This window comes from Cervus elaphus, chromosome 10, assembly GCF_910594005.1.
Source record: "Cervus elaphus chromosome 10, mCerEla1.1, whole genome shotgun sequence".
NCBI classification, from domain to species: Eukaryota; Metazoa; Chordata; class Mammalia; order Artiodactyla; family Cervidae; genus Cervus; species Cervus elaphus.
Genome location: NC_057824.1, coordinates 41,741,372 through 41,754,925, shown reverse-complemented (window position 1 = coordinate 41,754,925; position 13,554 = coordinate 41,741,372). Strand labels below are relative to the sequence as shown.

Here is a 13,554-nt window from a genome sequence, read left to right as displayed (position 1 = left end):
TTTATGTGTACGTCCGCAATGCCAAGGAGCGCAGGGACCCTGGGTAGGGGTTCGGGGACCAGGGGACTGCTGGTGGAGGCCCAGGGTCAAGGCTAAGAGCCGGGTGATCACGCCTGCGGGCCGGGGGGCACTAGGCATACAGGCTTCGCCTGAGCTTACCGGTGTCCCGCAGGCATAAGCGAGTGGGGGTGTCCCCAGCCGGTCTTCTTGAAGAATCGGTGTGTGTTGGGCGGAACCCGGCAGCCTCTCAGGTCCGGCTCTGGCTCGCGAGCCTGGACGAGCGGCCTTGGGCGCGAGCAGCTGGGGACGCCAGGGTGGAGGAGGGCGGCGACCCGGCGGGTGCGGAAGCCTGCGACCTCCGACCTCCGCTCTTCCGGGTCCGGGCTGGCGCTCCGGCTCCCCGCGGGCCCTCCGCCGCCGCCGCCCTCGGGAAGGAAGGAGGGCCGGTCGCGACCTGAGGGGCGCGGGCCTCGCAGGGAGGGGGTGCCCCGACTGGTCAAGATGGCGCGGGGGCGGGGCACGTGACTCTAGGCCCCGCCCCGGCCCCGTTATCAGCGCGCGGCCGGGGACGCCCCGCAGCTGCTGTTCCCGGCCGCACTGCAACCATGCTCCGGGGACCGGCGGGCGTCTGGGCCGTGCTCGGCCCTCTGCTCTGGGGCTGCGGGCTGGCGCTGCTGCAGGGCGGGATGCTCTATCCCCGGGAGAGCCGGTCGCGGGAGCGCAAGGAACTGGACGGCCTCTGGAGCTTCCGCGCCGACTTCTCCGACAACCGGCGCCAGGGCTTCGAGCAGCAGTGGTACCGGGCGCCGCTGCGGGAGGTGCGCGCTCTGGGGACGGGACCTGGGCCGGGGCCGGGGAGCTCCTGGAAGCCGGGTGTGGGGGGCGTGGGGAGCCTTCCCTTGTGCCCTTGGAACTGATGGACGGCCCTGGGGGGCCGTGGGGTCGACCTACCCGGAGAATGACCTGCAGGAGGAAATGGGCGGGCCGGACTTCGGTAGGGGAGGCGGAGCCGGAGCGGTGTCCCTGCCGCGAGCTAGGGCCGGTGGCCGCCCCGTGGCTGGAGGGGAGTCTTTGGACATTTTGGGGCCGCACCTTTGTCCTGGCAGGAAGGACTCTGGGTTCCAAGGTTTAGGTAGAGAACGGGGCTTGGCATCCAGCCGAGCACCCCTTTCTAGGTCTCCCCTTTTGATTTGGGTCGGGTGGGCTGAGAACTGGGGCGGGGATCGGCCGTGAGCATCCAACGGTCACCTCCCTTACATCCTCTTTTTTCAGTCTTTGCCGCTCAGCCCTCATCAGAGGAGGAAAGGGGTGGGGGAGCCGGGCACGTGCCCCCACTCACAGTTTCCTTCCAGAGCGGCCCCTGCTCCCCGGCCAGCCTTCCTTCCTGTGGCAGTCAGTTGATCATCTTCCTCTTAGTCAGGGTCTGATTTCTGGATATCCTTCTTGCCCCAGGCTGGCTGTGGCCTTGGGCACACCCCTTTCCATGAAAACGCGGGTGCCCGCTGCCCTAAGAACTTCTGCTCCCAGCAGACCTCGGACACAAAGCATCCTAGCTGTTGGTGTCATCAGAAAGTTATCCATTCATTCAGTCAGTATTTACTGGGTCCTCACTGTGTGGCAGGGCTTGGGCCAGCCGCTGGGCATACAGCTGTGAGGGGCAGGGAATCCCGCTTCCTCTGAGTTCCTGTGTCTCATCTGTGTCTTCAGGAAGCTTTTCCTCAATCTGCTTCCAGACTCACTGAGCTGTCTGTCTGCTACTGCCTTGCCTTCTTCCTGAGGTGTTCAAGGGTCAAGAAGTTCAAAGGGTTCCCTATGGGGCTCAGGTTCTGCCAGGATGTCCAGAGGTTGTATCTCATGGGCCTTGGCCCCCAAAGGCCTTCCCTGACCCCAAGATAGCTCCCTGCCCCTCTGCACCCTCTCTACATAGAGCTGCTCACTGACAGCAGAGACATTGTCCAGTGTTCTATTCCCAGCGCCTAGAACACCATGTAGGTGTTCCCGGTGCACCCTTGACTGAGTGAGTGAGTGACTGACTGGGTCTGCTTCATGGAGTTGTAAAAATTAAATGAGTCCATAAAAGACATTGGTGAGTTGCTGGTAGGGTGGTCTGGAATCTGGGAGGGTCTGGGAGAAGTCTTTTTTCTTTTTTAATATTTTAACATGCAGCCAAATATAAAATAAATATTTGGCTGCATCCAGCCTTAGTTGTGGTCCTTGGGCTTAATTGCCCTGCAGCATGTGGAATCTTCCCAGACCAGGGATCAAACCTGTGTCCCCTACATTGCAAAGCAGATTCCTTATTGCTGGGCCACCAGGAAAGAACCTGGGGAGAAGTCATTTTGTCCAGCTTTGTCCTGCAGGCAGAATTGCTGGGGGACCTGGCCCCTTAGTTTCCCGGGTGGTCCAGACCTGATTCCCACCCTGGTCTCCTCAGTCAGGCCCTACTCTGGACATGCCGGTGCCCTCAAGTTTCAATGACGTGGGCCAGGACGGGCAGCTGCGGAGTTTTGTCGGCTGGGTGTGGTATGAACGGGAGATCACCCTGCCCCAGCGGTGGACCGAGGACCTGGGCATGAGAGTGGTGCTGAGGATTGGCAGCGCCCACTACTATGCCATTGTGGTCAGTGCAGTGGGCAGTAGGCAGGGCGGGTGGCCGGGCGTGGGGTGGGGCAGGGGGCAGGCTGTCCTGGGGTGCCTGCCTCTGGGGTTGCAGGGTGGGGGGCGGGGGCACATTTAAGGCCCCACACTGGAGTTTGTGCCCTGGGTGGAGGAGGGTGGTCTTGTCTATTCCCCTGGAGCCCCATTCTTCCACTCCCGAGGTCAGTGGCAGCTGGCAGAACCCTCAGCCCACCCGCTCCGCCTGCTTCCCCATCCTGCACTTGTGTGTGAGGGCATGCCGGAAACGGCCGGGCCCCCCTGCCCCGTCTCCTTGTATCTGCAGTGGGTGAATGGGGTCCACGTGGCAGAGCACGAGGGGGGCCATCTCCCCTTCGAGGCTGACATCAGCAAGCTGGTCCAGAGCGGGCCCCTGTCCTCCTGCCGCATCACCATCGCCATCAACAACACGCTGTCCCCGCACACCCTGCCGCCGGGGACCATCCTCTACAAGACGGACCCCTCCATGTGAGCAGCACCCTGCCCACCCCCCGCCCCCGCCCCCACTCCCCACCCTGCCCAGACGTCTGCCCACCGGGGACAGGGCGGCTTCAGCAGAGGTGAGGCCCTGGCTCTGGGAGGCCAGGGAGACATGTGAGTTGAGATCGAAGGATTCGGGACAAGGCCACTATCCCCTTGCTCCGTCCTAGGTACCCCAAGGGTTACTTTGTCCAGAACATAAAGTTTGACTTCTTCAACTACGCGGGACTGCATCGGACTGTGCTCCTCTACACCACGCCTACCACCTACATCGATGACATTACCGTCACCACCGACATGGACCAAGACATCGGTGAGGCTCCTGCCAGGATCTGCCCTCAGCCAGGCCCAGAGTGGCTTGGTTCCCTGTTTGGAAAGATCCCCTTGGAGACAGGCTCTCCCACCCACCTCCTCAGGGTGCTCTCACCTGTAGGACCCCAGGTCACATGCCCCCCTCTTCTCTCTCATCTAATCTCCTGTCTCCTGTAGGGCTGGTGAATTACCAGATCGTCGTCCAGGGCAGTGACCACTTCCAACTGGACGTGGGTCTTCTGGATGAGGAAGGCAAAGTTGTGGCCAAGGGGATAGGGGCCCAGGGCCAGCTGCAGGTGCCCAGTGCTCACCTCTGGTGGCCGTACCTGATGCATGAGCACCCTGCCTACCTGTACTCGTTGGAGGTAATGGTGGTGAGGATTGGGCTGGGGGAGGCTGTTTGCCCCCATCCAGCAGCCCTAGCTTTAGCAGGCCTGGTCCCCTCAGCTTCCTGGGCTGTTGGATTGAAGAGTCCCCAGCCTGATTTTTTCAGCCCTTGGTGGGCAGGCTGAGTTGGAAGAGGAGGCCCTGGGGCAGTGTGGGCAAAAGTTTCTTCTTGCTCACGGCAGATGTAATTTCTGCCTCTCTCCACCTGCAGCCCCAGAGGTGGGCCGCCGTGGTTTGCCAGGGGCTGTCCTGTGGAGCTCAGGCTGCGTGGGGCTCAGGCCGGTCAGGCTGCCTCATGCTCAGTGCTCGGCTTTCACAGGTGAAGTTGACGGCGCAGACGGCTGTGGGGCCCGTGTCTGACTTCTACACCCTCCCCGTGGGGATCCGCACCGTGGCCATCACCGAGAGACAGTTCCTCATCAATGGGAAGCCGTTCTATTTCCAAGGGGTCAACAAGCATGAGGATGCAGACGTGAGTAGGGGCTCCTGGGTCCCTGTTGCTCACCATCCCCTTCCCCGCAGCCCCTGGAGTGGCTGAGGGCAGCTCAGAGCAAACCGCTCCAAACCACTGCCTGTGCTTGGCCTGGAGAGCGGGCTGATGGGGTAACTCTGGGGGAGCCCAGCTCTCGAAGGAAATGTGTCTGGGATGGGGTCGAGGGCAGGGGCTCACCCATCTCTGCTGTCCCCCAGATCCGAGGGAGGGGCTTTGACTGGCCGCTGCTGGTGAAGGACTTCAACCTGCTTCGCTGGCTGGGCGCCAACGCCTTCCGCACCAGCCACTACCCCTATGCGGAGGAGGTGCTGCAACTCTGTGACCGCTACGGGATCGTGGTCATCGACGAGAGCCCCGGTGTGGGCATCGTGTCGGCGTGAGTGCCTGCTGCCTGCACTGCCCAGCCTTCCCAGCTCAGCAGCCTGTGTGTGCGTGCTGTCGCTCAGCTGTCTGTGACTCTGAGACCCCATGGACTGTAGCCCACCAGGCTCCTCTGTCTGTTGGATTCTTCAGGCCAGAATACTTGAGTGGATTGCCATTTCCTTCTCCAGGGGATCTTCCCGACCCAGGGATCGAACTTGCCTTTCCTACGTTGGGAGGCGGGTTCTTTACCACTGAGTCATCAAGGAAGCCCAGAGTTTCTACTAGAAGGAAAGAAAATCAGACTGACCTGCTCCCTTTCCTCCCTCGGCCCACAGTGAGAGCTTCAGCAACGTGTCTCTGCAGCACCACCTGGAGGTGATGGAGGAAATGATCCGCAGGGACAAGAATCACCCGGCCGTTGTAATGTGGTCCCTGGCCAATGAGCCCGCTTCCTTCCTGAAACCGGCTGGTTACTACTTCAAGTGAGTGCTCCTGCCTTGCCTGGGCCGGGTCCTAGGTGAGACCGCAGCCTGCTGGCCCAGCTCAACCTTGCCTGGCAGCCACGGGAGAGTGGCGGTGGGCCCTGGGGTGGGTGTGGGCTGCTCCCAGCCCAGGTGCATCCATCTCTAGTCAATTCAGGGGACAAGGTACCCACCCACCCAGATTATGATTTCAGCCAAGTGTCTCCTTGACACACCTGCGATGAAATCCAGAGATAACATAACCTACTTATACATAAAACTTCAAATTAAAGAAAAAAGGTAGTGACATGGCCTGACTGACATAAGGAAGAGACATTTGTCAAAGAATACATAAATGTGTGAGCCTGACACTCCAGAAGGGCCAGTGAAGGAGTCAGGCGCTTGCGCCTTCCGGGAAACTCCCTGAAAACACAGCTACAGAAGCTGATAACAGGGCTGGGAAGCATAGCCGGCGACTCTGGTGCTGCGAGCAGCATTTCCTTCCGTTCTGCTCTTTTCTAAGGGACTGAGCCATGGCCAATAGAGTTCCAGTCAAAACCAAGCCCTGCTGTTATTTAGTCGCTAAGTCGTGTCTGACTCTTTGCGACTTCATGGACTGTAGCCTACCAGGCTCCTCTGTCCATGGGATTTCCCAGGCAAGAATACTGGAGTAGGTTGCCATTTCCTTCCCCAGGGGATCTTCCTGACCCAGGAATCAAGCCCACGTCTTCCGCCTGGCAGGTGGGTTCTTTACCACCTGGGTCTTCCCTTGATTTTTATGGTGTCTCCATTCCTGGGAAATTTAGTACATGTTACAACTGCACAAAACCACTTTGCAATGCTTTTGAGTTCACCTGTAAAGGGAATTTAAGCTTTATAAAGCTGACTGACCTAGGCATATAATTATAAACAGATTTTCAATGACGTCCATATTCCAACTATCCTAAAGTTACGTTGTTGGACGGGACCAGGTCACCTGAAGTTCATTGTCTGTTCACTGCATACCAATAACTTCCCCCATCCCCCAGGCATTGCTGTGGGCAGAAACCTCACATAGGGGCCATCTCCCCACAGTTGGCCAGCCTCCTGGCGTGTTCCTCGATTCCTTCTCTTTCTTACCATCCTGCAGTTGTGGCGTAGCCTGGAGTGGGGAATTATTTCACATACTGCGGAGGCAGCAGAGGCCATGGAAATACTCCCTAGGAGACACTGCCTGCATCCCCCTGTTCAGGATGGAGGGTTTGGGTAGTGGACCTTCCTAGGCAAAGATGAGCTCTGGACACACAGCTGGAGGTCGGGTTGAGCAAAAAGTTCGTTTGGGTTTTATCATAACATTGTTCAAAAATTCGAATGAACTTTCGGCCAAGCCAATGCATGCCTATTTAAGTCTCTACTGAGTGCCCAGTTCACAGCTTGCCTCCCAGGACATGCTCCCTAGTGATATGTTAAATTAATACTCATCCTAACCTGCACCACATCCTAGTTTTGTCAGAGATGCGGAAAATTGCTTTTCGCAGCGCCCAGCTCAAAGATCTCAGCTGTGCCTCTCATCTCTTGAGGATGGCCCCCTTTGCGGGAGAGGTGGGGGGCTAAGATCTGGGGAGAGAGGAAGAGAGAATGATGTCAGGGAACATGATGTCTGGAGGAACACGTTTGCTTACCTGAAATACCCTAGAAGGCAGGGAGGAGAGCGTGTCTTGGGGGTTTTTTGTCTGGGAAGATGGGAAGGAGAGGATTCAGGAGGGGTACCTGAGAGCCCTCCCCAGACTGACAGCACCGTGTCTTCTGCCCTCCGTGGACAGGACGCTGACTGCCCACACTAAAGCCTTGGACCCCTCCCGGCCCGTGACCTTTGTGACCAGCACCAGCTATGAAGCAGACTTGGGGGTGAGCCTGGGGGTCTCCGCACGTCTTCCCTCTGCCTGTCCTCTTGTCCTGCCCTGATGCTTGCTGACATGAGCTGCTGGGAGGGACCACGAGCAGCCAGTCTGACCATTTCCACAGATGGTCTTTGGGTTAAAGAGAACTGCCAGGCAGTCCTTTGCCAGGCAGTGTAGCTTCTTGAAGCTAAGGAGGTCAGGCGTAGGGAGGTCGAGTTCCTTCTCAGTTCGTTCTCAATTCATCGGTTTCTCCAGACCTTGATTTAATTTTATGCCCCCAGTTTAATATGCTCAGAAAAGGGCAGAGGTTTACGGGAGCCTAAAGTCATCATTGACTTGTGTTTCTCCAACTTGCCTGATCGTTGGAGCCACAAAGGGAAGCTTTTCGAAAGTACAGAGCTCTGGATTTTGTGATTCTGATTTGTAAAGTCCAGGGTAGGAATATGAGTTTTTAAAAACTCCTCATTGATTCCAGGCATCAGTCAGCTTTGGGAACCACTGCTGAGATCCAGCACTGGGGGGACTGAAAATTGAAGGGAGAGGCTTACCCAGCCGGTGGGACCCCATGGCTCCTTTCATGGTCCCTGGGTACAGCAGCTCGTCAGAAACTGTGTTGAGTTGTTGCACAAAAGCTGTAAAACACGGGAGCAAGAAGATGCTTCACTAGGGAACTGAGGCCAGTACTAAAAAGTGCTCCAGAAAGAGAAATCCTCTCAAGAAAGAGAGGATAAGAAAGCACTGCGTACAAGTGTAAGTTGTGAGCACTGTCATTTCCACATGGACCGGATGGTTTGCAGCCCTAGAGCTCCGGTGCCGTCCCTTCAAAGGAACACGAGTGTGGTGGAACACCAGTGGGGCACAGGCAGACCTGGGCGTCTCAGTCTCAGTGGCATCCCTTCCTGCTCTAGTGGGCAAGGGAGCCTGTACTGGTCGCCCCAGAAGGTTGCCAGGCTCACCCGCTGGGATGTGTGAGCTGTGGTCACGTGCCCACCCAGAGGTACCGCTTCCCACCTGCATCTTTCTGCCCCAAGTTCAGAAGGGCGCTGCAGTCCCTTGGGAGAGAGGGCCCACATGGGTCCCACTGCAGACTCTGCAGGCGAGCGTAGGTTCAGGTGAGCTTTGCGGTCCACCGAGCACCACATTGCTCAGATTCGTGGCAGTGCTGCCCCCCAAGCCGGGCTGCCCTCCTAGGAGGGAACTGTCCAGTCTCTTCAGGGCCCATGACAGTAGCTCAGAAAGGGGACTCGGGAGGGTCTGTGAGGAGAAAAACTGCCTTCGACCCTCAAGGGTCCAAGGGGATGACTAGTGACAGGAGCACAACCTAGAGATGAATGAAGTCCGGTCTGGATGGGCTCCCCTGGGGCCGGCGTTCCTGGCGCCAGCTCTGCCTCTCATCGCCCTCCCCGGAGCCCGGCTGCAGCCAGGTCGGGGTGCCGGGCCAGAACGAGAGACCTGCTCCGTTCACTCGCTCCATTCAGGTCCCTTCTGACTGTTACTTCCTACACGTGCGCATCTAGCGCACTTGGCGCACTCTCTTCTTACCTCCTCTGCCAGAGGCACCCCCGAGTGTGAGTGCTCCCCCCTGCTGGCTGGCGGACTCGCCCCCATGCTCTTGCAGGCGCCGTACGTGGACGTCATCTGTGTGAACAGCTACTACTCCTGGTACCACGACTATGGGCACATGGAGGTGATCCAGCTGCAGCTGGCAACCCAGTTCGAGAACTGGCACAAGGTCTACCAGAAGCCGATGATTCAGAGCGAGTACGGAGCAGATACCATTGCGGGGTTTCACGAGGTAAGTTGCATCGAAGATGGGGGTTATTTTTTTCCCTCTCTCAGACAGTGATGTCAGTCATCACTTCCCCGTCCCTCCCTTGTCCTGGCCACCTCCCACCTTACCAGGCTTGCCCGAAGCTGCCCCTCCACACAGCGGCCCTGGACTCAGCCTCTGATCCGTGTGCATGGTCCTCAGGTAGCCTCCCACAGGCTGCCCAGGTGGTCCGTGGGACAAATCCAAACCTTGTCCTGTCCCTGGCTACCCCTGACGAAGCCCTAATCTGTGGCCGGGGCTGTGCATGCCCTCTGCCCTCTCCCAGGGGATCCTGGTCTATTCTGTTTGGTGGCTCCTGTGCTGGCCTGGCCTCTTCCTTCTGCCCAGGAAGCCCTTCTTAGCTCCATAATCGCCAGCTAATGGAACTTGACTCAGCGTTCCTGCTTCAGCTCAGGTGTCCACTCTTGGGGGAGGAGGACCCCACCTACCTGGGCAGAGGAGCACCGTGAGCGGTCATGCTCTCTTTGTTCTCTCCTTGACCAGACTGGGGGCTCCAGGAGGGAGATTAAATTGTGTTTCCGTTGGCTTCGTAAGCCCGCCGCAGTTGCATCGGCACTGCATGCTGTGTAACAGCATTTTAATCCTTCTTGTCGGGAAGGAGGACCCAAGCCCACAGGGGTTGGTTCCCTTGGAAGATGACTGCGGTGCTGCACCCTTGAGCGTCAAAGACTCAGCACCCGCCACAAATTCCCATGAGATGAAAACTCAGACCTTATGCCCTAAGAACATCTCAAAGATCGTCATATCTTAGCACATGACAGACGTGAGCTCTTCACCGGAGACCGAGTCCATAAATGTGGCCTCTGCTTTTCTCCCTCCTCACCTGGCAGGTCTCAGCTTCAATGAAGCTTTCTGTGCCCCCTGCTAACCTCCTCCTACCCAGCCCCTCACACACACTACACGCTCCCAATTCACCCTTGTTACACTTAGAACTGTGTCCTGCCAGACTGTAAAGCCCATGAGGGCAGGGACCCTATCTTTCTAGTTTGTTACTTTGTCCCTAATGCCTGGCATATAAGCAGATGCTAAATGATGATTTGTTGAATGTCAATGGGCTGAACAGCAGCTCCTTACCTAGATGAGATACACGGGAATTGGAGGCAAGTTAAATCTGAGTCACACCAGTGCTCAAATTATGCATTGGCAGCTACTTCAGCCTTGGGTTTTAAATTTATTATCCAGAGACGTACTTTTATTCGTAGTATAGTTCAGTTGTAAGACTGCAGTGGGGAATAGAGGTGGGAAAAATTAAAGCAATTATTAAATTCTGTTTAATGGGAATTCCCTGGTTGCCCAGTGGTTAGGACTTGTGCTTTCACTACCGAAGGTCCAGGTTCAATTCCTGGTTGGGGAACTAAGACTCCACCAGCCGCTTGATGCAGCCAAAAAAAAAATTCTGTTTATAAACAAAGCAGTTACTAATTAAGGTGGTTGTTGTTGTTTTAAGCTTCTGTCTTTTTTTTTTTTAACCCTGGGCTACATCACACACTGGCTTGTCCCTATGCCAGTATCAGCAAGTCCTGCAGGCACCGTAGCCCACCACAAGGACAGATATTTTGGTCATCACCACATGGATCTTTATTTTTATCTAATGTTTACAGTTTTGCTGGTTCTGACTCCTAACTTCTCTCTTTGCCGTGAATTCCAGGATCCACCACTGATGTTCAGTGAAGAGTACCAGAAAGGCCTGCTTGAGCAGTATCATGCGGTTCTGGACCAAAAACGCAAAGAATATGTGGTTGGCGAGCTCATCTGGAATTTTGCTGATTTCATGACTAATCAGTGTAAGTGGCATGTGGGTGCACTGGATGTACCCCTTCTCATTGTTTCTGGTGGGCGTGTTAGTTCAGGACATTTGGTTCTAAGAACCCTGGAAAAAAGCAGGGGAAGGCTGATGTCATCAAAGCAGGCTACACAGAGGATTTCCTAGGAAAAAGTCCGTTGTGTTGAGCAAGCAGCTGATTACTTGCATGCTGCAAGTAATAGAGATCATTTTCTGAAGTAAATGGGAGAGGCGACTGTCTCAAGGCAGAGGTGGCCAGCTTTCCTCTGTGTTTCACGATAGTATGAGGAAAAAGTGGATCTTGCACTGGATTTACTGGGATACACTTGTGATTCTAGGATAAGGTACAAAGCCTGAGAAACCTAAGATCATATAAAACCTGATGAGCCTGTGAAGTGGGGATAACGCCCACCACCTTGCAGGCTGACATAGGGATTCCACTTGAAGTGCTTGGCACGGTGCCTGGTATTTGCTTTTCATGGAAGAAATGATTGTTGTCTGGATCTTTTCAGTGGGAGAGGCCTTTCCATTTCACAGAAGGAGTGGTTTCTCTTGGGGGTGGAGAGATTTGCTGGGAGCATAGCTGCTCTTTCCACCTCCCTCTCTGGCGGACCTGCCTCCAGGGGTGGGGACCCAGGTGGAGGTTTGCCTGGGAGAACTTTAACTTCTACTAGTAGATCCTACTTGGGCGCCCGTGAGTGGTCAAGACTCTGGCTCCTACGAGGAGAGCAGTCCTTTCAGAGAGGGCTCCAGCCTTTCCAAGGGTAACTTTGTCTCAGCCCCGCTCCAGTTATCAGGCAGCTGGGCACCCTAAATGTCTTAAACATTACCTTGCAAGGAAAAGATAAACAGTTTTAGATTCTTCCCCCAATGGATGAAAGCTGAAGTGTTTCAGGGAGCACTGGTATTTAAGTCTTTAACCCATTAAGCGGCCACTTCTGAGTCCACAGCAGGCCGAGCAGCTCTAAAGCATGAAGACATTGCTGAGGTCCCAGCGTGGCTCCAGGATGGTTCTGATTTTCCCCATCAGGAGTCATCTGAAACACCTTTTGCCTTGTTTTTAGCACCATTTCGGATGATAGGGAACAGAAAAGGGATCTTCACTCGGCAGAGACAACCAAAGAGTGCAGCATTCCTGTTGCGAGAGAGATACTGGAGACTTGCCAATGAAACCCGGTACCACCGGTCAGCTGTGAAGTCACAGTGTGTGGGAAACAGCCTGTTTACTGTTTAAAGCGAGAACTACCTCTCTGCAGACACTGGCTCGGTCAGCTCCTCCTCCCCAGGGAGGGGGTGCTACTTCCATCGCACACCGAGCAAGTGTTTCCTGTGCTGTGCATAGCAGACCTGGAAGCTTCTCACCTGGATTTTGTAGTCATTTGCTAGAAGGGAACATTAGAGGTGAAAATAAAGACTTGTAGGGCCTTCCCTGGCAGTCCAGTGGTTAAGACTCAGGACTTCCATTGCAGGGGGCCTGAGTTTGATCCCTGGTTGAGAAACTAAGATCCCACATGTTGCACAGCATGGCCAATAATAATAGTAATAAAGAAAATAAAGGCTTTTGTCATATCAGAATAAAGAGTTAGCTTAAAACTGACCATCCGTAAACTGAATGATCTATACTGCTGAAAAGCATCTGCATTTGTTTTTGGTGTCTCAGGCTGTTTTTGTAGCCTTCAGTTTAGTTCAGTCACTCAGTCGTGTCCAACTCTTTGTGACCCCATGGACCACAGCATGCCAGGCCTCCCAGAGTCTTCTCCAACACCACAGTTCAAAAGCATCAATTCTTCAGTGCTCAGCTTTCTTTATAGTCCAACTCTCACATCCTTACATAGCCTTGACTAGACGGACCTTTGTTGACAAAGTAATCTCTCTGCTTTTTAATATGCTGTCGAGGTTGGTCATAACACTCCTTCCAAGGAGGAAGTGTCTTTTAATTTCATGGCCGCAGTGATTTTGGAGCCCCCCCAAAATAAAGTCAGCCACTGTTGCCCCATCTATTTGCCATGAAGTGATGGGACTGGATGCCATGATCTTAGTTTTTTGAATGTTGAGCTTTAAGCCAACTTTTTCACTCTCCTCTTTCACTTTCATCAAGAGGCTCTTTAGTTCTTCGCATTCTGCCATAAGGATGGTGTCATCTGTATATGAGGTTATTAATATTTCTCCCAGCAATCTTGATTCCAGCTTGTGCTTCATCCAGCCCAGTGTTTCTCATGATGTATTCTGCATATAAGTTAAATAAGCAGGGTGACAATATACAGCCTTGACATATTCCTTTCCCGATTTGGAACCAGTCTGTTGTTCCATGTCCAGTTCTAACTGTTGCTTCCTGACCTGAATACAGGTTTCTCAACAGACAGGTCAGGTGGTCTGATATTCCCATCTCTTTCAGAATTTTCCATAGTTTATTGTGATCCACACAGTCACAGGCTTGGTATAGTCAATAAAGCAGAAATAGATGTTTTTATGGAATTATCTTGCTTTTTCAATGATCCAGAAGATGTTGGCAATTTGATCTCTGGTTCCTCTGCCTTTTCTAAAACCAGCTTGAACATCTGGAAGTTCACGGTTCACATATTGCTGAAGCCTGACTTGGAGAAATTTGAGCATTACTTTACTAGCATGTGAGATGAGTGCAATTGTGCGGTAGTTTGAGCATTCTTTGGCATTGCCTTTCTTTGGGATTGGAATGAAAACTGACCTTTTCCAGTCCCATGGCCACTGCTGAGTTTTCCAAATTTGCTGACATACTGAGCGCAGCACTTTCACAGCATCATCTTTTAGGATTTGAAATAGGTCAACTGGAATTCCATCACCTCCACTAGATTTGTTCATAGTGATGCTTCCTAAGGCCCACTTGACTTTATATTCCAGGATGTCTGGCTCTAGGTGAGTGATCACATATT

At 54.4% G+C, this 13,554-nt stretch overlaps 1 protein-coding gene across 1 annotated transcript; it reads left to right on the top strand.

Annotated features, from left to right (window-relative positions):
- Positions 1–207: 207 nt before the first annotated feature.
- Positions 208–12,242, top strand: GUSB (glucuronidase beta). The gene is made up of 12 exons (XM_043914876.1): positions 208–818; positions 2,435–2,620; positions 2,942–3,123; positions 3,306–3,448; positions 3,625–3,812; positions 4,154–4,306; positions 4,525–4,703; positions 5,026–5,172; positions 6,954–7,038; positions 8,650–8,826; positions 10,511–10,646; positions 11,710–12,242. Exons 1-12 carry the CDS (start codon positions 606–608, stop codon positions 11,877–11,879), a joined length of 1,959 nt encoding a protein of 652 aa, XP_043770811.1. The 5' UTR covers positions 208–605; the 3' UTR covers positions 11,880–12,242.
- Positions 12,243–13,554: the final 1,312 nt, after the last annotated feature.

Bases quoted from the DNA above. Each gene is read 5' to 3' on its own strand.
- GUSB (XM_043914876.1), top strand. From the start codon at position 606: ATGCTCCGGGGACCGGCGGGCGTCTGGGCCGTGCTCGGCCCTCTGCTC. The intron at 2,621-2,941 runs GTCAGTGCAGTG...TTGTATCTGCAG, and splicing joins CCCACTACTATGCCATTGTG to TGGGTGAATGGGGTCCACGT. The intron at 10,647-11,709 runs GTAAGTGGCATG...CCTTGTTTTTAG, and splicing joins TGATTTCATGACTAATCAGT to CACCATTTCGGATGATAGGG.